This window comes from Grampus griseus, assembly GCF_964374135.1.
Source record: "Grampus griseus genome assembly, chromosome: 9".
In the NCBI taxonomy this organism is placed as follows: domain Eukaryota; kingdom Metazoa; phylum Chordata; class Mammalia; order Artiodactyla; family Delphinidae; genus Grampus; species Grampus griseus.
Window position 1 is genome coordinate 12665400 of NC_139003.1, and position 27039 is coordinate 12692438.

Sequence of the window (27039 nt, forward strand, 5' to 3'; positions counted from 1 at the left end):
AAGGCTCAGTTAATAAAATCTCATTGCTGAATTCTCCAGAGAACTAGGAAACCCTATCACAACCGTACGTAACTTCATTCCTATTTGTGTTGGGTAAAAGGGTGGCTTCCTGTAGAGGGACATGAGTTTCCTATGAGGAGCAGGATGGTGTGGCTGAGGAAGGAAAGGACTCAAGATCAGAGCATTAACTCTCTTACAGTAAGGCAGTTAGTTTAGCTTCCCAGGAGGTCAGACACCAACCCCAGTGGGCAGAGTAAGCTGCTGGTCAGAAGACCCAAAGGAGCTCGGTACGGACCGCAGCCCATCAGAGGGCTCCTCCCCACAATGCTCCTGGCTCGTCAGTGGGCCTCCACCTAACAATCCTTTTAGCTCCACTTTTGTCTGGGAGATTTAGGGAATGATCACTATTCACTGCTCTTCACTTTCTGAATTCAAACTCTGATGAGAAGAGAGTCCCAGAAAGGAGGTAGACAGGATGGGAAATACCAGCTTTCTTACTGTTGAGGTAAGTGTGGCAACTGTGGCTTGGCCCCTGGCCACAATCAAGCTGAGTAACACTTGCCCCGCAAGGCTGACATTTTAGGATGGTTTCCCCAAGGGAATGTTTGGGCCTGCAGGGCAGATACACTCACCCAGAAGTGACTCACACTGGTGGGCCAGAAGAAGAAAGGGAAATAGGCCTCCAACCTGGCCTCCTGATGCTGGCCTGAGCCTTGACCCTGGGAATACTGGCCACCCGGAGGAGCAAAGCACGGGCAGAAGACCCAGATGTTGCTGGGCTCCCCAGTCTTGGCCTCCTCTGGCAACCTCACCAATCGGAGAAGTCAGTCACCTCTACTCCTGTAGAAGCAGGGCCTTAGGGCTTCCCTGGTGGCACAGTGGTTAAGAATCTGCATGCCAATGCAGGCGACACAGGTTCAAGCGCTGGTCTGGGAAGATCCCACATGCCGCGGAGCAACTGAGCCTGTGCACCACAGCTGCTAGAGCCTGTGCCCTAGAGCGGAGAGCCACAACAGCTGAGCCTGCATGCCACAACTACTGAGGTCCATGCGCCTAGAACCCGTGTTCTGAAACAAGAGGCCACCACAATGAGAAGCCTGTGCACCGCAACGAAGAGTGGCCCCCGCCCGCTGCAACTAGAGAAAGCCTGTGCACAGCAATGAAGACCCAACACAGTCAAAAATAAATAAATTAAAAAAAATTAAAATTAAAAATAAATAAATAAAAATAAATTAAAAAAAAAAAAGAAGTAGGGCCTTAAAAGGTAGACTTGGTACCCTTCTAAAGAGAGGAGAGACGTTTCCTACTTTATGGGCCCAGATGGGATGCTGAGATAAAGAGAAAATGCCATCCGATTTCCCTTGGCTGTGCTAACTCAGGGACCCTAAAGAGCTGTGACCCAGAGGCTTCCTGGAAATGTGATTTCAGTACAACTTGTCTGAAAATGTTGAGAGCTGAATTGGAAGGGATATTTTAATTAATTATCATTTAAAATAAACTGTAGCCTGGGAGTGTGGTGGAATGTTTAAGGGATTCCTAGGTTTTGTTACATGGGCAGTAGGAAGGACACAGCTATTGGCATTTCTTCCTCCCCAGGGCCAAAATTATGGGGTCAAATATCATACTAAATTTACATTTAACTTGACACAAAGCTCCTTAAGCATTTTTTTTTTTTTTAAGGTGAAAGGGGAGAGGGCAGACGGCAGAAACAGGAAGAACTACAATCCTGCAGCCTGTGGAACAAAAACCACATTCACAGAAAGACAGACAAGATGAAAAGGCTGAGGGCTATGTACCAGATGAAGGAACAAGATAAAACCCCAGAAAAACAACTAAATGAAGTGGAGATAGGCAACCTTCCAGAAAAAGAATTCAGAATAATGATAGTGAAGATGATCCAGGACCTCAGAAAAACAATGGAGGCAAAGATGGAGAAGATGCAAGAAATGTTTAACAAACACCTAGAAGAATTAAAGAACAAACAAACAGAGATGAACAATACAATAACTGAAATGAAAAATACACTAGAAGGAATCAATAGCAGAATAACTGAGGCAGAAGAACGGATAAGTGACCTGGAAGACAGAATGGTGGAATTCACTGCTGCAGAACGGAATAAAGAAAAAAGAATGAAAAGAAATGAAGAGAGCATAAGAGACCTCTGGGACAACATTAAACGTAACAACATTCGCATTATAGGGGTCCCAGGAGGAGAGGAGAGAGAGAAAGGACCAGAGAAAACATTTAAAGAGATTATAGTCAAAAACGTCCCTAACATGGGGAAGGAAATAGCCACCCAAGTCCAGGAAGCACAGAGAGTCCCATACAGGATAAACCTAAGGAGAAACACACTGAGCCACATAGTAATCAAATTGGCAAAAATTAAAGACAAAGAAAAATTATTGAAAGCAGCAAGGGAAAAATGACAAATGACATACAAGGGAACTCCCATAAGGTTAACAGCTGATTTCTCAGCAGAAACTCCACAAGCCAGAGGGAGTGGTATGAGATACTTAAAGTGATGAAAGGGAAGTACCTACAACCAATATTGCTCTACCCGGCAAGGATCTCATTCAGATTCGATGGAAGATCAAAAGCTTTACAGACAAGCAAAAGCTAAGAGAATTCAGCACCACCAAACCAGCTCTACAACAAATGCTAAAGGAACTTCTCTAAGTGGGAAACACAACAGAAGAAAAGGACCTGCAAAAACAAACCCAAAACAATTAAGAAAATGGTCATAGGAACATAAATATCGACAATTACCTTAAACGTGAATGGATTAAATGCTCCAACCAAAAGACACAGGCTTGCTGAATGGATACAAAAACAAGAACCATATATACGCTGTCTACATGAGACCCACTTCAGACCTAGGGACACATACAGACTGAAAGTGAGGGGATGGAAAAAGATATTCCATTGAAATGGAAATCAAAAGAAAGCTGGAGTAGCCATACTCACATCAGATAAAATAGACTTTAAAATAAAGAATGTTAAAAGAGACAAGGAAGGACACTACATAATGATCAAGGGATCAATCCAAAAAGAAGATATAACAATTATAAATATATATGCACCCAACATAGGAGCACCTCAATACATAAGGCAACTGCTAACAGCTATAAAAGAGGAAATCAACAGTAACACAATAATAGTGGGGGACTTTAACACCTCACTTACACCGACGGACAGATCATCCAAAATGAAAAAAAAATAAGGAAACAGAAGCTTTAAATGACACAATAGACCAGATAGATTTAATTTATATTTATAGGACATTCCATCGAAAAACAGCAGATTACACTTTCTTCTCAAGTGTGCATGGAACATTCTCCAGGATAGATCACAATTTGGGCCACAAATCAAGCCTCAGTAAATTTAAGAAAATTGAAATCATATCAAGCATCTTTTTCTGACCACAACGCTATGAGATTAGAAATGAGTTACAGGGAAAAAAACGTAAAAAACACAAACACATGGAGGCTAAACAATACATTACTAAATAACCAAGAGATCACTGAAGAAATCAAAGAGGAAATCAAAAAATACCTAGAGACAAATGACAATGAAAACACAACGATCCAAAACAGCAAAAGCAGTTCTGAGAGGGAAGTTTATAGCTATACAAGCCTACCTCAAGAAACAAGAAACATCTCAAATGAACAATCTAACCTTACACTTAAAGGAACTAGAGAAAGAAGAACAAACAAAACCCAAAGTTAGCAGAAGGAAAGAAATCATAAAGATCAGAGCAGAAATAAATGAAATAGAAACAAAGAAAACAATAGCAAAGAACAATAAAACTGAAAGCTGGTTCTTTGAGAAGATAAACAAAACTGATAAACCATTAGCCAGACTCATCAAGAAAAAGAGGGAGAGGACTCAAATCAATAAAATTAGAAGTGAAAAAGGAGACGTTACAACAGACACCACAGAAATACAAAGCATCCTAAGAGACAACGACAAGCAACTCTATGCCAATCAAATGGACAACCTGCAAGAAATGGACAAATTCATAGAAAGGTGGAAACTTCCAAGACTGAACCAGGAAGAATTAGAAAATATGAACAGACCAATCACAAGTAATGAAATTGAAACTGTGATTAAAAATCTTCCAGCAAACAAAAGTCCAGGACCAGATGGCTTCACAGGTAAATTCTGTCAAACATTTAGAGAAGAGCTAACACCCATCCTTCTCAAACTCTTCCAAAAAACTGCAAAGGAACACTCCCAAACTCATTCTATGAGGCCACCATCACCCTGATACCAAAACCAGACAAAGATACTCCCAAAAAAGAAAATTACAGACCAATATCACTGACGAATATAGATGCAAAAACCTCAACAAAATACTAGCAAACAGAATCCAACAACACATTAAAAGGATCATACACCATGATCAAGTGGGATTTATCATAGGGATGCAAGGATTCTTCAATATACGCATCAATCAATGTGATACACCATATTAACAGATTGAAGGATGAAAACCATATGATCATCTCAATAGATGTAGAAAAAGCTTTTGACAAAATCCAACACCCGTTTATGATAAAAACTCTCCAAAAAGTGGGCATAGAGGGAAACTACCTCAACATAATAAAGGCCATATACGACAAACCCACAACAAACAACATCCTCAATGGTGAAAAACTGAAAGCATTTCCTCTAAGATCAGGAAAAAGACAAGGATGTCCACTCTCACCACTATTATTCAACATAGTTTTGGAAGTCCTAGCCATGAGAATCAGAGAAGAAAAAGAAATAAAAGGAATATAAATTGGAAAAGAAGAAGTAAAACTGCCACTGTTTGTTGATGACATGATACTATACATAGAGAATCCTAAAAATGCCACCAGAAGACTATTAGAGCTAATCAATGAATTTGGTAAAGTTGCAGGATACAAAATTAATGCACAGAAATCTCTTGCATTCCTATACACTAATGATGAAAAATCTGAAAGAGAAATTAAGGAAACACTCCCATTTACCGTTGAAACAAAAAGAATAAAATACCTAGGAATAAACCTACCTAGGGAGACAAAAACCTGTATGCAGAAAACTATAAGACAGCGATGAAAGAAATTAAAGATGATACCAACAGATGTTGAGATATACCATGTTTTTGGATTGGAAGAATCAATATTGTGAAACTATATTACCCAAAGCAATCTACAGATTCAATGCAATCCCTATTAAATTACCAATGGCATTTTTTACAGAACTAGAATAAAAAATCTTAAAATTTGTATGGAGACACAAAAGACCCCGAATAGCCAAAGCAGTCTTGAGAGAAAAAAGCAGAGCTGGAGGAATCAGACTCCCTGACTTCAGACTATACTACAAAGCTACAGTAATCAAGACAATATGGTACTGGCACAAAAACAGAAACATAAATCAATGGAAGAAGATAGAAATCTTAGAGATAAACCCACACACCTATGGTCAACTAATCTTTGACGAAGGAGGCAAGGATATACAATGGAGAAAAGACAGTCTGTTCAATAAGTGGTGCTGGGAAAACTGGGCAGCTACATGTATAAAAATGCAATTAGAACACTCCCTAACCCCATACCCAAAAATAAACTCAAAATGGATTAGAGAGCTAACTATAAGACCGGAGACTATAAAACTCTTAGAGGAAAACATAGGAAGAACACTCTGACATAAATCACAGCAAGATTTTTTTTGATCCACCTTCTAGAGTAATGGAAATAAAAACAAAAATAAACAAATGGGACCTAATGAAACTTCAAAGCTTTTGCACAGCAAAGGAAACCATAAACAAGACGAAAAGACAACCCTTAGAATGGGAGAAAATATTTGCAAACGAATCAACGGACAAAGGATTGATTAATCTCCAATATATACAAACAGTTCATGCAGCTCTATGTCAAGAAAAAACAACCCAGTCAAAAAATGGGCAGAAGACCTAAATAGACATTTCTCCAAAAAAGACATACAGATGGCCAAGAAGCACATGAAAAGCTGCTCAACATCACTAATTATTAGAGAAATGCAACTCAAAACTACAATGGGGTATCACCTCATACCAGTTAGAATGGGCATCATCAGAAAGTCTACAAACAGCAAATGCTGGAGAGGGTGTGGAGAAAAGGGAACCCTCTTGCACTGTTGGTGGGAATGTAAATTGATACAGCCACTATGGAGAACAGTATGGAGGTTCCCTAAAAAACTAAAAATAGAATTACCATATGATCCATCAATCCCACTACTGGGCATATACCCAGAGAAAAGCACAATTCAAAAAGACACATGCACCCCAATGTTCATTGCAGCACTATTTACAATAGCCAGGTCATGGAAGCAACCTAAATGCCCATCGACAGATGAAATGGATAAAGAAGATGTGGCACATATATACAATGGAATATTGCTCAGCCATAAAAAGGAACGAAACTGGGTCATTTGTTGAGACATGGATGGATCTAGAGACTGTCATACAGAGTGAAGTAAGTCAGAAAGAGAAAAAGAAATATCGTATATTAACGCTTCTATGTGGAACCTAGAAAAATGGTACAGATGAACCAGTTTTCAGGGCAGAAGTTGAGACACAGATGTAGAGAACAAACATATGCACACCAAGGCAGGAAAGCCGCGGGGTTGTGGGAATGGTGGTGTGATGAATTGGGAGATTGGGATTGACGTGTATACACTGATGTGTATAAAATTGATGACTAATAAGAACCTGCTGTATATAAAAAATAAATAAAATAAAATTTAAAAATTAAAAAAAAGAAAAAAATGAAGTGAGTGTACATGGGGAAAATATTTGAAATCAGGGATCACTGGCAAATAATGTAAAATATTAAAGATGGGTTTTGGAAAAATAAAATAAAATAAAATAAAAGATGAAATGGATTTTTTCCCTCATTCACAATAGAGTTTAGTTACACAGAGATGTATAAAAACGGATATGTATTAATGACATGTGAAATCCTAAACGAGAATGAATAAATAAGGACTTGGCATGCTTCTTCTGAAGAGTGGCCAACTCCAAGTCTAGGAGCAGTTTCATTGGATAAATGAACATTAAAAGGCCTTTAAGGAGCAACAATAAGAACCGGGCAAGTTTACTCAATTCTCCCTTTAGCCTCAATCATTAGCTCCCCTGCGAGGCTGCTCCTGATACCCAGCAGAGAGACGCTCCCTTTCTCTGCTGCACCCACAGTCCCCTCTGTTACAGCACCGATCGCTCTGCCTGGGTGTCCTTAAGGCAGGGACCATGTGTGTCCTGGGTACCAGCACAATGCCTAGCACACAGTGGGCACCCAATCAATGTTTACTGAGTTGAATTTAGTTTGTAAAGCAAATAATTAGCAAGTGCAACAGGATTGTCTCCAAATACTTTAAGGATCATTGGAGGAAGAAAGTAATGACTTTAATTGATCTTACTTTAGCAGAGAGGACCCAAGTCCAATAAATCAAAGTTACCAGAAGCCATATTAAGGTTGTTTTTTTTAATCTTTGAAAAAAATTTTTGGCCGCATCACGTGGCGTGTGGGATCTTAGTTCCCCGACCAGGGATCAAACTCCCTGTGGTGGAACTGCAAAGCCTTAACCAGTGGACCACCGGGGAAATCCCCATATTAAGGTTTAAAAATAAAAAAGAGCAAAATGACAACTGGCAAAGTCAGCAAGGAGGAGGCCCCCTGCCACCACAGAGGCTTTGACCCAGAGGGGAGGCAGGAAATGATCTAGATTTCTGCTCTCCCAGGTCTTCACAATGAGGTAAGTACCATCAAAATGTTACAAAGGGATGTCTGAGTCCAGAGGAAGAGTCTGGTTTTAGTTAAGCTGATTCAGAAAGGTTTCTGGAAGACATTGACTATAAATTGAACCTTGAGGAAAGCACAGGGCTTCAACAGGCAGAGAAAGGTGGCATGGTGGCAGACAACGACAGGCGGTCTGAAGGGGAGGGAACACAGGATGTACGGCTGAAGATGAGACTGTGGCCGACATTAAGCTCCAGGCCAGGGACATGGGCTTTTACAGACCATACGGAACCACAGAATGTTTCTCATCAGACAAATGACGTGGTAATAAGTGTATTTTAGAAAGGTGGTATGGTGCAAAGATGGAATTCAGTGGAAAGCAGGGAAATGAATACTTAAGGAATGTTTATCCTCGGCTAGATGTTTTTCCTATGTATTATTTCATCTTTACAGCAACATCTCAATTTTACAGATGAGAAAATAGAGGCTCAGAGGTTAGCAACTAAGTGGTGGGACAGAGAGTTCCACTAGGGGCTCTACAATAGTAATAGAGGCCCACGTGGTGCTCAGGGGTTGGAAACAAGTGAATGGGCCCCAAAGATTATTGCAAAGGGAATATTGGCAGATGTTGATAATTGATGGAAAGGTGTGGGATGAAACTGGAAAAGTGAAAAATGATCCAGGGGTAACTGACAGACACACGTGCTGAGGAAGTCAAGAAACGCAGCTCATTTCATTGGGGGAAGGGAAAGGATGGTGTCCAGAGTAAGCCAGGTGTTTGGTATGTATGCAAAAAACATAAAGCACATGTATGTAGAGAAAGGACAAGCCTAGTTCAAGGCATGCTTGAGGTTCCAGAAGGGGGAGATGTCTAGTGAACAATGAAAAACATGAGGCTGGAGCTCAGAAAAGACTGTTCCATGCACAGGTTCCAGACTCATCTGTGCAGAGACAGTGATCACTGTGAAGGTAGGTGTTGTTGACAAGGGGGGCATGTTTATAGGGAAAAAGAAGAGTACTGAAGACCATATCTACAGGTGGAGACAAGAGCAAAGAAAATAGAAGGGCACAGAGAAAAGCACAAATCATGAGTGTATTATCATGGAAGACAAGTGATGAGAGTTTCAGGAAAGATGGAGATGGGTAAATCTGAGGGAGCTCAGGAAGAGAGGGTTCAAGGACAGGTGAGCAGCCGGAAGTTAGCAGGTCTCCAAGCAGCTTCTGTGACGTGGTGGGAACAGATTCCAGGCTTCAAGAGGCGAAGCGGGTTGGTAGCCGAGCCACAGAAGTAATAAGTAAGGATTATTCTTTTTGCTACACGAGTTGCAAGCTTCGTCTTTTGTCTCAGAGCATGTGGAAAGATAAGGTCCTCATTTTCCCATTTCTCTAGGAAACACTCCTTGAACAGAATCAGCCTCATGTTCTCTGCCACCCCGAGAACAATGCCATTTGTCCACTACGATGACACGTCCGTGTGGGGTCGTCTCTTACCCTATCAGGTCATGAAGCTGCTTGAGATTCATAAAGATGTCAGCAAGTTCATTATTATTTGGGAGATACCGCTGCCTGGTGATTAAAAACCCAGTCTTCAGAGTTAAATAGATTTGAGTTGATCTGGGAACTATGTGACCTTGGGCAAGGTACTTAAACTTTCTAAGCAAGAGCTAGGAACTGCAAAGGAGGGAATAGCCAGTGATAAACCGAGCACCCATGAACGAGAATGTAGTAAGTGCTCATTCCGTGCCTGGCATGGTACTAAGCATGTTACACATCTTGGCTTATTTAATTCCCGCGACAACCCTACAAGGTAGGTACTATTTTACAGCTGGTGAAACTGAGGTATATAAAGGCTACATTTGCCTAAGTTTGTAGAGCTTTGATTCAGACCTGACTCCAGGGTTGATCTCCACACATCTAGACCTAATGTAGGAGAGGTGGCCCCTCTGTGTCTTCTCTGCCTGTCTTCCTCCTGTCCTGCCCCAAAGAGACATCTACCTGCCCCTTGCTGGTGGGGGCAGAGGCGGACCCCTCTGGCCTACGAATACTAACGGAAGCTGGTGGGTAAGCCTGCATCTGACTTCTGGTTCGGTTCTCACGCCTCCTTCTTCATCCCAGGTGGCCTTGCCCAGTACCCTTTTCTCTTTCCTCCCACAGTTTCTAGGAACAGAGAAGAAAGGGGTCGGGGGTTAATCTGAAGGCCTTAGATTAAGGCTCCACCATTTACTTAACTGCATGACTCTAAGCTTGTTTCATGGCTCTCTGGGTCTAGTTCATTATCCACAAAATCAGGGTGGTAATGGCGACCTTAAGGGCTGCTGGGAAGATGAAAGGAAATACCGTTTGAAGAGCATCTACCATTGACACAGCATTGATACTCCAAAAAGTGAGCTCTTACCTTCCTGCCTGCCTCTTCCACCTGTCTTCTCAGGGGGTGTGAAGGTCAAATACGCCCTTACCCCCCCTTTGGAGCTCTGTGAACTAAAAACTGTCAGCTAAATCGTAATTGACCCTTTTAAAATCCTTTCTGGATGACCAGCACCTTCCTTCCCCAGGAATGGTAGACAGGTAGATTGAAGACATCCTCATCCTCCCGACTGCTGAAATGACACGAAATTCTTTTGTTTTTAATATCTTGCATTTTAAAGGTGTCAGTCATTAAAAGGAAAACGGCTCATTTATCACGCTAATTGGTCGAGGTGTCTGACTCTCCTCTAAGATTGTGGGCAACACCGAGGCAGCGACGAGTTTTATTTTATTTTATCCTCCGACTACCTAGTACTTGGCCGGTACTTAACCGGCTGTTTATTGAGTAAATTATAAGCATTGGGCAGATTCTAATGGTTTACTAACGTGGGGATGGGCTCTTGTCTCTCACAGCCACGTCTTGGACATCCTAGATGTTCTGATGGCTTCTAATAGATAGGGTGAGTGTAGTTTTCAAACCCCAAATCAAGGCACATGGAATGAGACATAATCTAATAAGAGGTTAAGTGTATTTGAAATCAGGAGACTTCTAGAATGTCAGGGAGAGAACAGCTCTACACAGGCACTCATTCTCCAATTATTTTATACCGGGAGGTAAAATGCAAGTGACTCCCCATTTGTCCCAAAAGCCCAAATTCTATTGGGATGAAGAGGCACGTCCACGAGAGCAGAATTCACGTACACCTCTGGGGCTGTAATGCTTTAAGGTCTCCCCAGAATCATTCCCCACCAGCACCTAGGCCTTCAAGGCCATCACCACCAGACCCCGGATGGTGTACACAGCAATCGGTACAGGCTTGCTAAGCGCCTCTCTACCTCTGCCCACAGTGGGCATCGTCCACAATGAGGTCCAGGGGCGGGGTGGGGGGCAGACCTGGGCCCAGGGTGTGCTTGACTGCACACTGTGGGGGCCGGCTGCCCACCCTCCCTCACCCCCGCTCTCTGATCTGGGCTGCCTCTCCAAATCAGCTCTCTGGTCCCCAGGGGGAGCTGGGGCCCTGCGCCCGTGCACATACCCCAACTCATCTGCTGGTGATGTCCTCTGAGTCTATCCAGGGGGCCCTTGTGTCTGGTCTGGGCCATTTTCCTTGGTGTCGAGTACCCTGGCTTCAGTCCCTGGACACACAGCACATCCCAGCCGTCCAAGGAGTGAGGGTGACAGGAGCCTCTTGAGAGTGGAACCCCCTGTTCCCCTTCCCTGGGCGTGCCTATTTCTGATGCCACTTTTCCCCTTCCTCAGACTCCTCTCTGCACCCAGGGCAGGAGAGAGGCAATTCCTCCTCACTTCCACCAGCTCCTCCCTCTTAAGTTTTTCCCAGGAGCAGCTTTTTTTGTTTTTTTGCGGTACGCGGGCCTCTCACTGTTGTGGCCCCTCCCGTTGCAGAGCACAGGCTCCGGATGCGCAGGCTCAGTGGCCATGGCTCACGGGCCCAGCCGCTCCGCGGCATGTGGGATCCTCCTGGACCGGGGCACGAACCCGCGTCCCCTGCATCGGCAGGCGGACCCTCAACCACTGCGCCACCAGGGAAGCCCCCAGGAGCAGGTTTTAAGCCCCATCGGAGGGGTCTCTGCATTTACTTCAGGAATGAGCGTTTTTCTTTGATGTATGACTTGTTTCAAGAGGCCAAGAACTTGCCAAACAAGTTCCTTTCCTCTGAAGCTTGCTCACCTCTGTAAGGACATCCTAGAAGAGCCACAGGGAGGGAGGATTTTGAAGGTGCTTTAGAAATTACCTAAGTTTCCATGGCAATCAAGCACTGTGGAGTCACCACCACCGTCTGGGTCTTTCTGTTTCCGGTGAAAAGGCTGTTGGAGAAATCTGTTTTCTCAACAACCACTCCAAGAACGGAGATGGGCTTCTGGCTACCCTGCCCCCTCTCCCTTCTCCTGGCTGCCCTTCCCCATCCCATTCTTGCCGATAGTCTACTGTCCGGAAGCAAGAGGCCCCAACTTAGGGCAGCGATGTTAGTATTTCTAGGAAAGACAGGAGGAGACCTCAGGTTGTCAGCATCCCAGCCTGAGTCTCGACTATGTCTGAGCGTATCTGTCCTGGTGGAGACGGGCCAGCCAGGAATGCACCGAGGCTGTGGAGAAATCACTCATCCTGAGTGGACACCAAATCATCCACCCACACCCAGCCTAGACGCAGAACCATAACCATACCTTACCATCTATAGTAACCTAACTCTGCTATTCCCTCCTTTACACCTTTACACTTCTGGGTCTGCCCTGCCCACGCAAGTGGTTTGATGGCATTACAGGAACTTCCTGCAAGAGCCATCAACTCGCCCATTGAGAGCATGAGGAGACAGTGTGAGCTCTAAGACTTCTTCGGTCCTGCTGTTTCCATCGACCTTGGATAATCTCAGTATTCTCACCCAGTCTTAATCAAAGACCTGCATAGAAGCAAAGGGCTTAAACCAAGGTTCCAATTCTCAATAACTCCCACCCGTAACCTGCCCCCTCTCAGACCCCGCCAGTTTTGGAAGCTGCTGTTCTCCCTGATGGCAGCAAGCGATGAACTCAGTCTAGCCTTATTAGCGGGTTGTGCTGGCAATGTCTGCGGAGCCAGCTTTTGACCTGAGGCATGCGGGAACACACGTTCTGTGTGATTATTCAGTCATCCAAGACGAGGGGTGATTTTAAACACAGTAGACTCAGCCTGAGTTAGGGAGAAGGAGAGCTGCATGCAGAATAGGGAGAAGACCTGAGTTCTCAAGCTCTCCGCGAGCCCCTGTGGCAAAAGGCTGTGGTGCCCTGGGATCGGGGAGTCTGGGTGTGGAACGATTCTGGAGGCAGAGGCGGCTTCGTGGGCATGCCACCTGAGCAGCCGTGTGCTTACTCTAAGGCTCTGCTGTTGTCCCCCTGAAATTCTTAATAATGTTTGAATGAGGAGTCCAAGTTTTCATTTTACACTGGGCCCCACCAATTATGTTGCTGGTCTTGACTGGAGGGGAAGGATGCTACCGGGTGTGTGGCAATGCAACACCTTCAGGGGGCGCGTGGCAGTCCTCCTACCCTGACCCGGCCACCCCAGGCATAGATACCATGCCCTCACTCACTGGAACTGGGCATGGCAGGCTGAAGAAGCCCCAGCTATAGGTACCCCTGAAGGGAGCCAGACGGCTGATAAAAGCCACACGATATCAAAGGATCACCCAGGGGAGAACCCCAGAGCAATGTGGAAACAGAGAGAGGGCAAGGCCGAATCAGTCGAACCCAGCCCATGGCCTCCAAGGCCCTACACAATCTACCCAGCTTCGGGCATACCGCCATCTCACTCCGCTCCTGTCACAAACCTCCTGTTGCGCAACTTCTTCAGACCCAACAAGCTCATTCCCACCCCAGGTCCCCTGCGTTTGCTGTTCTTTCTGCAGGGACTCATCTTGCCCAAGTCCTCCCACAGCTCACCACCTCCCTTCATTCAAGCCTCTGTTCACTGTTACCACCTCTGAGAGGCCTCCGTGCCCACCCAGTGGCCCCTCATCTACAATAAGGCCCCCCAGAACTCCCTATCTTCCTCCTAGCTTAATTTTTCTCCATAGTTCTCATCCCCTGACATCAGATCATGTGTTTATGATACTTGCTTCTTGTCTGTTTCTCCAGCTAGAATGTAAGCTTCATGAGGACTTGATTCTATTCCCTACTATAGCCCAAGTGCTTAAACAGTGTCTGGAACCTAATAGGCTATCAATATTGAATGAATGGATGAATGAATGAATGGGTAGGGTGGCGATTAGCCAGAGAAACAATATCTGTTCGAGCAATTCCGTCTTCATCACCCCGTAGCGTGTGTGTCTGCGTGGTGTTGGTGGTCGTGGTACGGGGCTGCTTAACGTGTCCCTGAAGGTGGTTGTTTAAAAAAAGAAGCATCTCAGCAGTAAAAATAATAACATCGAGAAATTTATTGAGAACATTGGCAGGCATTGTTCTAATCCTTTTACATGAGTGAACTATAATTTTCACTACTAGGTCTCAAGTGGGTACTATTATTAGTCCTGTGTTACAGGTGAGAAAATTGAAGCAACACATGAAAGGCAGTTAAGTAACATTCCCAGTGTCACAGGGCTAGTCCAAGACTCCTTTGGTCCTCGACAGGTTCTCCATGATAAAACCGTAACTCTCCCTTTTAGCTGGGTGATTCTACTTCCTGAAGAAGGACTTTAACCCCCAGTCAGGTAGCAGGGAACGGAAGGTGGCTCAGGGCAAGTGTGGGCAGGGACATCCGAGACGAGAGCTGGTTCTTCCCAAACCACCGACCACCGTCCCCCCACCTTCCATTTCTTTCCAGAGTCTGCTCTGTCATAGCCTCTGCCCTGGAGAATATGTAAGCAGTGTGGCTTTGTTGAGTGTTTGGTGGACAGGTTATAAGTCATTCTGGCATGGCCTTCACTGACCACACTGGGGTTTACAGGGCCAGGGCTGCTTACTATTTTCCTCCAAAGTGCAAATCTATAACAGAGGCAGGTCCCACTGGGTGGCAAGGGCGAAACTGCTTTGAGGTCTATTTCGGCTCTTAAGACAGAAATGAAGCCCCACCCCTGCTGTCCGGGTTGCTGGAGCGATCGGTCCTGGCCACTGGTTCTACATTAGGCAAGCATGGATGTTATTTCCTATTCCTCCTGACGATGTGTCTCCTCCCCCAAAGGTCTTTGTTTTGAATGTAATTATCAAATGCTAATACATATTCAAACATGCACCTTCCAAAGGGCAAGACATACCCCAGGGCCGGAAGTAGTCTGTGAATTTCCGCTTAGGATTTTGAAAGAAAGACTGTGAGACAAAAAAGTCAAGAGAAGAGGTGTGATGTTCTAGTGAAATCCCACATGAAACTATAAAAGCCGTTTAGCGGGGTAGGTAGACGGGCTTTATGCCCTCGTTTGGTCATGATAGATTATGGACTCTCTTCTGCCTATTGGAATGGATTTCACTTGGTAATACTCACTACCACTTTACTACCATTTACATATAATAGTAATAGCTATGATTTACTGAGGGTTTCTTATAAGCTTGCATCATGTTAAGTCATTGGCTTACTGATTCTATCTTCCCTCCCTAGAATAGTATCTAACTTAGGTGGTTGCCCACATGACTCTTACCCACGAGTCATGAATTTCGAGGCACAGTCCCTACTGGACTTGCAGAAATGCAGCCCTAGTCACTGAGCACTGCTGGAGCTCGGAAGGATGGTAAGGAGAAGCTGATGGATGTTGCCCTACTTTACAGCATCCCTAAAATCACTCTACTGCCTGAAAGAAACGGTCACCCAGTCAAGACACCCATGCCTTGGCCTTTTCATTTTAGGTTTGTAAGTTTTCATAATTGCTGGGCCTTTATCAAGGTCTTTGTCTACCAGAAGAGGGGTATCTGGGGGTTCAGCACACAGCTGAACTGCTCTCTGGTGAGCCTGGCGGAGGGGGAGCCATTTGGCATCACTGGTTTGCAAATGACTGCAATCACTCCAAGTGGATAGCTTGAGCTTCTTTGGGGCACTCTCTTTGCTCTCCTGACTGACTGGGAAGGTAGAAAATGTTACACTGATCACAGGTGGGAGGAAAAGGACCTTACCACCTGTGCCCTCAATTCTGGCCGCTGTCTCCTCCATATGTCCCTTCGTGCTTTGAGAAGGGAGGAACAGAAAGGGAATAGAGCAAGATTCTGGGACTGGCACCTGCTTAGAAGCACAGAATTGGAGGTATGCTAGCGTGGGAAGACGTGTGTGGTGCAGGGGGTCAGGGGGATCTCCATCACGGGGAGCTGAAAGCAGAGGCAGCAGGATGGGCTACGAGGATCCAGGCTGGTGTCACGGGCTGGGCTCTGGCTCCAGTTCTGCCACTCACTAGACTGGATGACCTCGGACAACTGACACAACTACTCTTATCTGGAAACACAAGAAGGTTGAACTGGATGGTCTCTAAGGCCCCTGCCATTTCTAACATTCTAGGAGTCCAAATTAAAGGCAGAACGTTCTTCATGAGGTCATGTATAATTCATACCCTACATCCAAAAGGAATTTGGGACAGACCCCAGGACTATTCAAATAAAGATGAAAAGAGAATAAGGAGCCCCATGGAAGAAGAGCTCAGACCAAGAACAGAAGACAGGCTAATTTCTTGAAGGACTGCTGCTCTATCAAGAAAAAACAAAACACTTCCTCTGTTGTACATAATTCCCTTTTCTGATACATGCATTCAACAGATATTTGAGGCTGCAGACACTGTTCCAGACACAGGGGGTGCCTTGGAGAATAAGGCAAAGTTCTGGAGCTCATGGAGCTGATATCTATGTTGGTGGTGGGAGGCAATGAAAACATACCAAATGTTAGAAACACTGCAGACACCTAGTGTCCAGATCTCGGTTTCTAATACCATTCTCCAATAAAAGGAACCAGGTTCCTAGAAGAAGTGGCTGGTTCTAAGAGTAGGGCAGGAAATACACGAGATGAGCCTGGAACACCTTGTAGTGCCCCAAACGAAGGAAGTACTCACAAAAAAGCAAAAGCAAAACCCCACATTGATAAGAGTCCACCAAAGGGGCACAGGGGCCAACCAAAAGAGCTCCCAGTGGCCAAAGCCAGAACTGGAGAACAAATATAGTATTGAATTATGACCCGAAGTATAAAATAAACATTCATGAGTCCACACTGATATAAATAAATGATTGAATCAATTAATAAACAGGGAAGAAGAGACAAATCTCCTGTGCAGAAGAATTCCAAATAATTTATGTAGCTGCTCTACCCTAAAGGAGGAGAAACGTAACCCCCGACTCCTTAGGTGTGGGCTGTGCCTAGTGACTTCCTTCCAAAGAGGACAGTATGGAAACAGGGGCAAAATGAGTAACTTTACAGTAGAGAAACTTGACACATACTCCTTCAGCCAGGGGATGAAGGGTAATGTCCACAGTCAGAGGTCATGGTGACAGTACGTATCCTTGAAATGATGTGATGAACATGGCGCCTTACCTGTGTGATCTTCCTCTCCAAACCCATAACCCAGTCTAATCACGAGAAGAACATCAGACAAGTTCCCACAGAGGAGCATCCTACAGTATGGATGGCCAGTACTCTTCAAGTACTCAACTGTCAAGGTCACTAAAAACAAGGAAAGTCTGAGAAAGTGTCACAGAAAGAGGAGACCGAGGAAACATGACAACTAAATGTAACGGGGGATCCTGGATGGTCCAGGAACAGAAAAAGGATATCAGGTAAAACTCAGAAGCTAAATAACTACGGACACTAATTAATAACAATGTACCAATATTTATTCATGAATTGCAATAAATGTACTGTACTAATGTAAGATGTTAATAATAGGGAAAACTGTGTGCAAGGGCAAAGGGTAATATGGGAATTCTCTGTACTATCTGCTCAGTTTTTCTGTAAACCTAAAACTGTTCCAAAAAAGAAAGTCGATTTAAAAAAAAGAATCTGGAGGTCAGAGATGGAGGAAGTCAGAGACCCTCTTCTCCTGCTGGCTTTGCGTAAGCAAGCTTCCCTGAGTCCTACAGCTGCAGGGAACGAATTCTGCCAACGGCATCATGATCTTGGAAGAGGATCCCGGCCTCAGACGAGACCCCAGTGCTGGATGATACCTGGACTGCAGTTTTGTGAGACCCTGAGCAGAGAACCCAGTTAAGCCTGCCTGGAATTCTGATTCATGGAAACTGTGACGTAACAAATGTTTGTTTTAAGCTGCTTAAAAAAAAAAAAAAAGCAACCAAAACACAACAACAATAAACATGTCATAAAGTGGTGGGTGTGCTGCAGAAAATTAAATTAATTAAAATGTAGAGAGCAACTGGGTAGCTCTGTTAAATTGGGTGGTTGAGGAAGCCCTCTCCGAGGGGGTGACTTTTCAGTTGGAATCTGAATCCTAAGCGGAGCCAGTCATGAGGTATTGGCGGGGAAAGCACGGTGGGCAAAGCTATCAGGCCACTGCACGGCCTTGAAGTAAAACTGTGCGTGTACCGGGAGAGAGGCAGCCTGTGTGGCTGGAGTGACATGAGCATAGGGGAAGGAACAGGAAAGGAGGTGGGGGAGGCAGAATGAGCCAGATTACACAGGGTTTCCACCGTGGACTGAATGTTTGCGTGCCCCCAAATTCATATGTTGAAATGCTAACCCCCGAGACACTGGTATTAAATGGAGGGGCCTTTGGGAGGTGATTAGGTCATGAGGGTGGTGCCCCCGTGAATGGCATTAGTGACCTTATAAAAGAGGCCCCAGGGCTTCCCTGGTGACGCAGTGGTTAGGAACCTGCCTGCCAATGCAGGGGACACGGGTTCAAGCCCTGGTCCGGGAGGATCCCACATGCCGCAGAGCAACTAAGCCCGTGAGCCACAACTATTGAGCCTGCACTCTAGAACCCATGAGACACAACTACTGAGCCTGCGTGCCACAACTACTGAAGCCCACGTGCCACAACTACTGAGCCTGCGTGCTGCAACTACTAAAGCCTGCGTGCCTAGAGCCCGTGCTCCACAACAAGAGAAACCACCGCAATGAGAAGCCCGCGCACCGCAACAGAGTAGCCCCCACTCGCCGCAACTAAAGAAAGCCTGCACACAGCAACAAAGACCCAACACAGCCAAAAATAAATAACTTTAAAATAAATAAAAGAGGCCCCAGAGAGTTCCCTTGGCCCTGCCACCGTATGAGAACACACAAGAAGGTACCATCTATGACATCTATGACCCAGAAGGCAGGTTCTCACCAGACACCGAGTCTGCCAGTGCCTTGATCTTGGACTTTCCAGACTCCAGGACAGCAAGAAATAAACTTCTGTTCTAAGCAGCCCAGTGTCTGGTATTTTGTTATAGCAGCCCAAGCTAACTAACACAGCTTCTAAAGAAGGGTAAGGAGTTTGGATTTTAAGTTCAAGTGTAAGCTTTTTGAGCAGTGGTAGATAAGTGAATATCTGATTTATAGTTTCAAAAATATTATGCCAACTGCCCTGTGAAGGGCTGACTGCCCGGTGCCAGCGTCTAGATAGGCGGCTCCAGCATTAGCCTAGGTGAAAGCTCACGGCAGAGATGATGGATGCCTTCCAAGAGTGGGAGGACGAGGACATGTGAGCGGGTGCTGAGGGGCGGGGCACGGGTGTTGGATGTTCACACCCATCTTGTGGATCTGTGCCCACGAGGTGGGTCTAGGTTCGCCCGGCGAGCGAATTACAAGTAATCGTAGGAGTCACATGCTCCCTGCCACACGGCCCCGCCCCCCATGTCATCCTGTCCCTGTGCTTCTGAATCTCACTGATGACGAATCCAGACAACTTGTTTCCGGCAGTTGCACCCAAACGCCGTTGTGCCAGTCTGGACTAGATTCTCCCCTGGAGGCCACGCCAAAGGGGAAACTGGATCCCACTCACCACCCGCAGCCTCCTGGCCCCACAGAGCTGCCGTACTTAACTAAGCGCCTCCTCTGGGCTGAGCGTTAATTAAACACTTTGTTGCTAGTCATCTCACGAGGTGTGGGGTGCCCTCTCTTTAACCCCGGAAACAGTTAAATCGAGAAGAGAAGCACCCAGTGTGGGCCACCTCCTTTCGTGTGGGAACAGAGAAGAGGTTGTGAAGAGAACTCTTCTGTTTGTATTGCGGCCTCGGCCGGTTCATCTGCAGTCAACTGCAATTCCATCTTCAGACTCCCGACTTTAAATTCACCTTTTCCACTCTTGCCAACCCCTCCTTTTCCAGCTGCTCACCACACCCACACCCGGCCAGCACTGTGGCAGCTGGTGCCCACCACCTTTCTCACTTGCTGCCCAGTCTAACCCCCTGGGCCCTAGTCTGTGCTCAGTTCCGGGTGCCTGAAATGCCAATCTGGGTGAAAGCTAAGGCCGTGGGGCCTTTTGGTCACAAATATCTACAGTTTGAGTGACTGCTCTGCCGTGCTCAGGAGGTTCCTGTCACAGGTAGCTGACTCTCCAAGCCCTTCAAAGGTCAGCCCTAGAGGGGCTGCCCTGGAGGGCAGGCACCGGTCGGGCTCTGGGAGGGGTTGATGCTGACATGTCTCTCTGACACACAGGGCTCTACAGGACAAGACTTCATTTTGGGGTTTGGCTCCCAACCTCTCAGCAGCTCTCGGTGCTGAGCGGGGATGGGGGGAGGCACAGCCTCTACAGTGAGTCTGCTTCCTCCCAGCCTCCAACTAAACCACACTCATGGGGTCAGCAGGCTGCAGCTGCCCTGGGCATTGGGACCCCCTGAAGCTGTGTCGGGCCTCCTTGGAAAGGGCACTAATTTGAAAAGGAAGAGGGTGCCTTCCCCCGCGTAGAGCTTTATCTTCCCCAAAAGACCAGGGTTCAAGGGGTCAGCTCTTAGCGGCTTTGTCCTTCTTCCTCTCCTACTGGGGCCTCTCTGACGGTACCCATGAGGTGTGTGGACACCACTTTCCTCCCCAGCCTCTTTGGGGAGAGGACAGTTCTACCTATGGACACAAGCCCCATGGTGGATGAGATGCCCCCACTCCAACCAGGACAATACTCCCGTCAGGAAGAAACAGCTCTTAGGACAGCAAGCTTCCCCAGAGTTCTTCTGGATGCTAACATTTTATTATGAACTATGGTTTTTCCATTAAAAAAAAAAGAAAGGGAGTGCGTGTGCTGGGGAAGTGGGTTTAGCTGGGACCCTCGGTGATCAGGGCTCGGACAGGCCTCCACAGTCATAATCGAAGCCCTGTGACAGCACTTCCCTGTCTGATGCTGCCTAAGGTAGTCATAAAATGGGGCGGCTGGGGGGCATCGGGGGAAGGAAGAAAACAAATCACGAGAGGTCTTGCCCAACGGATTCATCCCCAGAACATAACATTTCAGAGCTGGAGGGAAATTTAAAGGTCACCTATTCCCCCAGCTCTCACCCCTTATTGAGCGTCACCCCCAGAAGTTCGGCTTGGATCGGTCTGGGGTGAGGCCCTAGCATCAGTACTTTTAAAAGTTCTGCAGGTGATTCGACTGTGTGGTGATTAAGAACCACTAACCAGGCAGAAGGGAAGCAACACCCTCACTCATTCCCCGTGGGGAGGGGCCTCAGGTCCCCAGTCCAGCCTAAGGGCTTTCCTGGCGTCCCCAGAGCCCTAGGGCTCCTGGGCAGTACCTTAGCAAATGGGAGACAGGGCTTCCAGGCACCCTCCTGCCCCCCACTGTCTGCCCCACACCCTCTTCTGGGAGAGTTCCTACCCGGGGTCTCAGGTGAGTGGGAAGTGTCTCAGGGACCACCCCCTCTTCAGGTCACAGTGATGTGTGGCCTGGCCTGGGAGGATCACTGGGCCCATCACTCTTTCTCTGGAAGCTGTCAGAGTTGGAAGGCTTACTTAGCACCTGGGAAGGATGTGAGCCAAGTGCCGGCCTGGCGAGGGGAACGTGCAGGGGATGACGATCGCCTCGGAAGAGAAAGAGTATCGGCTCCCAGGGCTCCTGGATTTCTGCTCTGCCCGAGGCCTGTTTGCTCAGCTTTTCTCGGATCCCTGGGAGCCCTCTCTAGAGCCTTAGAAAAGCCCCGTTTTACTGGAGCCCATCTTTGTACAACCACAAGAGTCTTAGAGAGAACATTCACTACAAACACAGCCACTCCACTTTTAGCTTTTCACTTTTTGGGGTCCACGGAAGATTCTGACTGGAAGGTGGAAACAAAAAAGACTCCGTGCTGCTAACACCAAGTATGGAAATCCCAGGCCAAGTGTGACCCTCGCTTCAGTGAGGAGGACACCCGGGTACAGAAAAGGTGGTGCGGCTGGTTTTGGGGGCCCCCGTCTCAGCGGGAGACCGGAAGGAGGGGTGAAGGAGCTACCGTGCCCCTCCCTCCCCAGCCTCTGCCCTAAGTGCCGCTGTGGGACCCACAGGGAGGCAGTGCTGGGCAGGGGCAGCTGACCCTGACGGCAGAGGATCCGGGAGGCACAGGGTGTCTGTGCTTTGGGGGAACAAGGATAAGCGGTCAGGCACGAGGTGGAATCCTGCAACTCTCCTCCTCTCCCAACCCACAGCTCACTCACTGAACCCCAGATCTCTCCGTCCACCTAGAAGGATAGCCGCCTCCTTTCTCCAGCCAGACCCACCCCTCCACCGCCTGCCCCTGCTGAGACCCTGAGTCGGGCCGTTCACGTGGTGTCTACCATCTACCTGACGGTGGTTGCCACGCATGGGACTCACTGTCCTTTTCCCCACACACATTTCTAACTCCCTCTGTCCAAGCCCAATTCCCCCTCTTCCTAACTCCATGCAAGTCATCCACCCACTTCTCCCCGAGGAGTGTACTGTGATGGGCCTACCGCCCGTCAGCTTTGGCTTCAGACTGAGACTCAAACCAGGAGACCAGAAAGCACATTTCAGCTCCTCAGGGAGAAAAGAGGCACGTGTAGATAGTGGATTAACCTTTACTTCCCGTGGACTGGAGCCTATTCCCTCATAGCTACACAGTTCTGCTCATATACAGCCCTTTATAAGGGTGCGATCGGCTCTATGGCCCTGACAGTAATAGAGGGTAAGGGAGACGTGTGACGAAGGTCTAGCCCCGTCTTACCACCTTTAGAGCCTCGTTGGGAAACGGAGCGGCAGTAAGACCCATAAATCAAGGGTAAAGGTACGCTTTTGAAGGGGAAACTGCCCAGATAGCACCTGCCGCCCACCCCGAAGTATAGTATGTGCATAAAACGCTCGAGTATTACGTGGGTTCTCACTTGCCCCAGATCTGACACCTCGCTCGACGCCATCGTCACAGTCTTTCCCACACCAGGTGGGCAGACGCCCGAGTGCAAGGACCAGCAGTGGAGAGTGGCTAAGAGGAGCTCAAAACATGTTCGCTGATTGAGTGAATGAAAGGGCCCCGCCGAGCCTGGGCCTTCGCCCACACGCCCACCAGCCATTCTCTCGGAATCCCAGTAACCAGGAGCCCCCCCCAAATTCCGCAGCCCCCAAGTCTTACCTCCCATGAGGAAGAGAAGCCCTGCCACATACTGCATAAGGCCTCGGTCCCAGCAGCAGCCCAGCACGCCGATGATCCAGCCGAAGAGGATGATGGCCACCGCCATGCCCATGAAGCCGGCCGTCATCCTACGCAGGTCTGCGGGGAAGCAGGCAGACAACAGTTAGCATCAGAGCCCGGAACTCAGGGTCCAGGGCACCCCGGCCCCGGGCGAGGGGGCAGGGAGGCCACCTGCCCTTTACAGACAGGTTGGTACAACCAAGCTTCCTCTGCAGAGGACAGAGCCCCCAGTGGTGACTGTCTCCTCGCGTGCAAACACATGCTGGGGCCGCGTGGTCCATACGCACAGGGAGAGATCATCATCATAGCTGTCATTTCTTTTACATCTCCTTTGTGCCAGGCACAGCACTGTTCTTCCCAAGGCTTCTCTCTCAACCTTCTAAGATGTACTGTCTTTATCCCTATCTGAAAAATGCAGCAAGTCGCGGAAAGCCATACAGTGAGTGGTAGGACAGGGCGACAAGCCCAGATCTGTGCGGCTCCCCAGTCATAATCCAGCATTAGTCACCTCTCCGGGCAGGGAGCACCAGACGAATGGACCGTGAGAGCTGGGCTGGGTCGGGTCCTGGCAGTCTGGCTGCACCTGCCAGGGACTCCCTCCCTTCCCTCCAGGGTTTGCTGGTCTCCCAGGAGGTCAGGAGTGAGCATGAAGCTGCCAGTGGCATCGCTTTCCTCCTTCTCCAGCCCGGCCCCCAGGGTCTCAGCTCCCTGTGCACGTGAGGCCGCAGGGTGGGCACCATGCTTCCTGCTCTCAGACTGTACCCCCGAGGAGGCCTCCTCAGGTCAACCCGGTTTTCCAGATCAGGCCCTTCTCCGCTCTGCGCCCCACTGACCCGCCAGACAAAGCCTGGCGTAGGCACAGAGGGGAGGAGGGCCGTCTGGAAAGGTGGTATTTTTAGCAGAAGGGAGAGGGCAGAGCTGCTGCCATGTCAGCCTCATTCAGCAACTGGCTCGGCCTGGCTTCCTCCCAGTTCCAGCCCCGCCCTCCAGTGCCTCCTCCCCCTGCACCTGCCTCCCCTGGAGCCCGGCCTTCTTACCGCCCTCCTGGGTAACACACCACAACGGGGCTCCCAACAGGAGCCGTTTGTCTGGGCCTCTGCCCTAAGGGGTGGGAGGTGGGGATTTCAGAGCAGCCTGGAGATCCCCTGGGCGTTCCCTTCTCTTGGAGGAAGGGAGGGAGGAATGTGTGTGTGTGACGCTGAGGACCGGACAGCAAACTACACCAATCCCCACCCCCCCAACCCCCCCGCATCCAAGCAAGCACGGACGGTCTCTTCTCACCCCCGGGAAACGAACACCCAGGTTTCCATGGGGAGCACCTCACAGGCATCACGTCCCTTCTCTGCCTCTCTCCCACTTCAGTGCAGAGCAAACAGAGGATCCCTGGCACAGTTTGGCTTGAGGCCTCCTGCCCTCCCTGCCGCCACCCTCACGCTGGAGACGGATGTGGTCCACGAGCCTTGCCCTGACACTGAATATCAGACACTGGAAGCCGCCTCCCCGCCCTCCAGGGAGGAAGCTGGTTGGGGGGTGGGGGTGGGTGGGAAGGAGAACAGCAGCAGAGCCTCCCCGAGAAGGTGGGGGGACCTGACAGGGCCCTGTCACAGAGGCAGAAATCCACAGAGAGCCCGTTCCTGCTTTACTGAGTTCTCCTTGGTCCTCCCCACTCCTGCCGACCCGGAGTGCCTGCCGCAGCCAGGCAGCAGTCACATCCGTTACTCTTTGCTCTGGGGGCTCCCTCCACTCTCCACTGTAGTCAAGGGCAAGCAGGTGATGGGAATGGGAAAAGAGAGGTCAGGGTATTTTCAGTCTAAAGGAGATTTATATTCCCTTAAACAGGTCAGGAAATTTTTCTTCTATACCCCTGTGAAACCAATGGTTCCCTTTTCAGTAACTGGAGGGTTTCCAGGAAAAATCTCGGCCCCTCTGCCAGCACTAGAGAGGACCAACCTGCGGAAGCCCCAGAGCCCCTTCCAGCTGCACTTGGCCGGTACCGGCCCCTGGGCTGTGCAGACCCATGGGAGCAAAGGTACTGCCTGGGGGACTGAATGGAGACGGGGTCCTGTAAGGTGTGTGCACTTGGGCCAGGGATGGAAAAGCGCGCTGGGCAGGAAAAGAGAAATGCAAATCATTAAAAGAGGGAAGCGTATTGCTGTTGGTGGACGAAAGCAGAGTGCTTTACTTAGAAGAAAACAGAGCAAAAGGCAGGAAGGGAAATGGAGAGAATAATTCCTCTTCCAAAAGTCCTGAGACAGATAGTAGTCATCTGTGTCCCAGGTCAGGGAGGGCTGTGTCTCCAACACAGACTAGGTACACTCTGCTGTCTCCCAAAGGCTTGGTCAACAAAAGCTGAGGGTCACGTTAAGTTGTTGATCTGGAAAGAAGGATGAAAACCAGAGGTCAGGTCTGAGTATTTTCACTGACCTGAGAGGATATCCACCATCACCCTATGAGCCTGATTTTGCTAGAGCCATGCAAGTACGGCTGGTTATTTTGCCCTCAGACCCACGTGGTAACTCAGGGCAGCTGCAGCGACAACTTATAAGGTAGGCAGGACAAGAAATATTCCTATTTTGCAGGATTTAAAGAAGTTACATAATTTATTAACAGTCTCAAACCCGTGAACTAAAAAAAGGAGTGAGTTGGGTTATTGAGTTGTGTGGGAAAGTAAAGTTAAAATGTAATTAATGTATCTAGTATTTTTTCCTCCCAAATTAAGCCAAGATTATAGTTACAAGATTTTTTTTTTTTAAGACAGAAATTCACACAGAAGGGGAAACTAGGAAAGGAGACAGCGGCAACAGAAGATTGGAAACCGTAAAGCTGAGAGACAGTATAATCGCCTCAGCAGAACTACAGAGCTAAGGCGAGAGCCAGCAGGGGGGAAGCTGAAAACCGTCTTGCCAAATCCCCAAAAGGCTCAGGAACTGGCATCAGGAAGTTAAGCAGAGGGGAGGGAGATAAAACAAGGATTTGGTACAAGTTGTCTGAGCTGGAACTAGAACCCTAGCTCCCCTCACCCACTCTACACCTCTGGGGCTACCCCCTTTCCCCCACCCCCCAGGGTGGAGTGGGCATACTTAGGACTGGGGGTTGACAAGCTCAGGTGAGGGCTGGCCGGCACAGCTGAGGGTCATTATGCACAGAGCAAGTGTCTGTGCACATACAGAATGTTGAATGCTTACCCTTGAGACCCCAGACCTCTTCTGCCTGGCTCTCAGAAGCAGACTGCCCTGCCTTTGCCCTATAGCCTGGAAGCTGGGAGAGACCTTTCTGGTGATGACCAGCACAAGAGAAAATATCTAGATACATTGCCGCTGTGTGTTGCAAGGGAGGCATAAGCAGCCACTCCCAGCAGCCACAGCGAAGCTTCCCATTGGCAAGCCCACCCCCGACTCAGGGCTTCCGGGCAGCCCCAAATACCTGAGAAAAGCTATAAGCTGGGAGAAGAGCTTGAGGAAACAAACTGCAGGGAAAAGAAACAATAATTAAAAATTATTACTGGGAAATGCAAATCAAAACCACAATGAGATACCACCTCATACCCGTCAGAATGGCCATCGTCAAAAAGACCACAAATAACAAATGTTGGTGAGGATGTGGAGAAAAGGGAACCCTTGTGCACTGCTGGCGGCAGTGCAGATTTGTGCAGCCACTGTGGAAAACAGTATGGAGGGTTCTCAAAAAACTAAAACTAGGGCTTCCCTGGTGGCGCAGTGATTGAGAATCTGCCTACCAATGTAGGGGACACGGGTTCAAGCCCTGGTCTGGGAAGATCCCACATGCCGCGGAGCGGCTGGGCCCGTGAGCCACAGCTACTGAGCCTGCGCGTCTGGAG

The 27039-nt window shown here is 48.0% G+C and overlaps 1 protein-coding gene across 2 annotated transcripts in view; it reads right to left on the reverse strand.

Moving 5' to 3' along the window:
• The window catches only part of TMEM178B (transmembrane protein 178B), a gene marked incomplete at both ends in the record, with an annotated part of 362181 nt that overhangs the window by 12320 nt on the left and 322822 nt on the right, over positions 1–27039 (reverse strand). For both annotated transcript variants that reach the window (XM_082661775.1, XM_082661774.1), the window contains one exon: positions 23142–23279. In XM_082661775.1, the coding sequence (XP_082517901.1) occupies positions 23142–23279 (138 nt within the window). The remainder of the gene's footprint in view (positions 1–23141; positions 23280–27039) is intronic.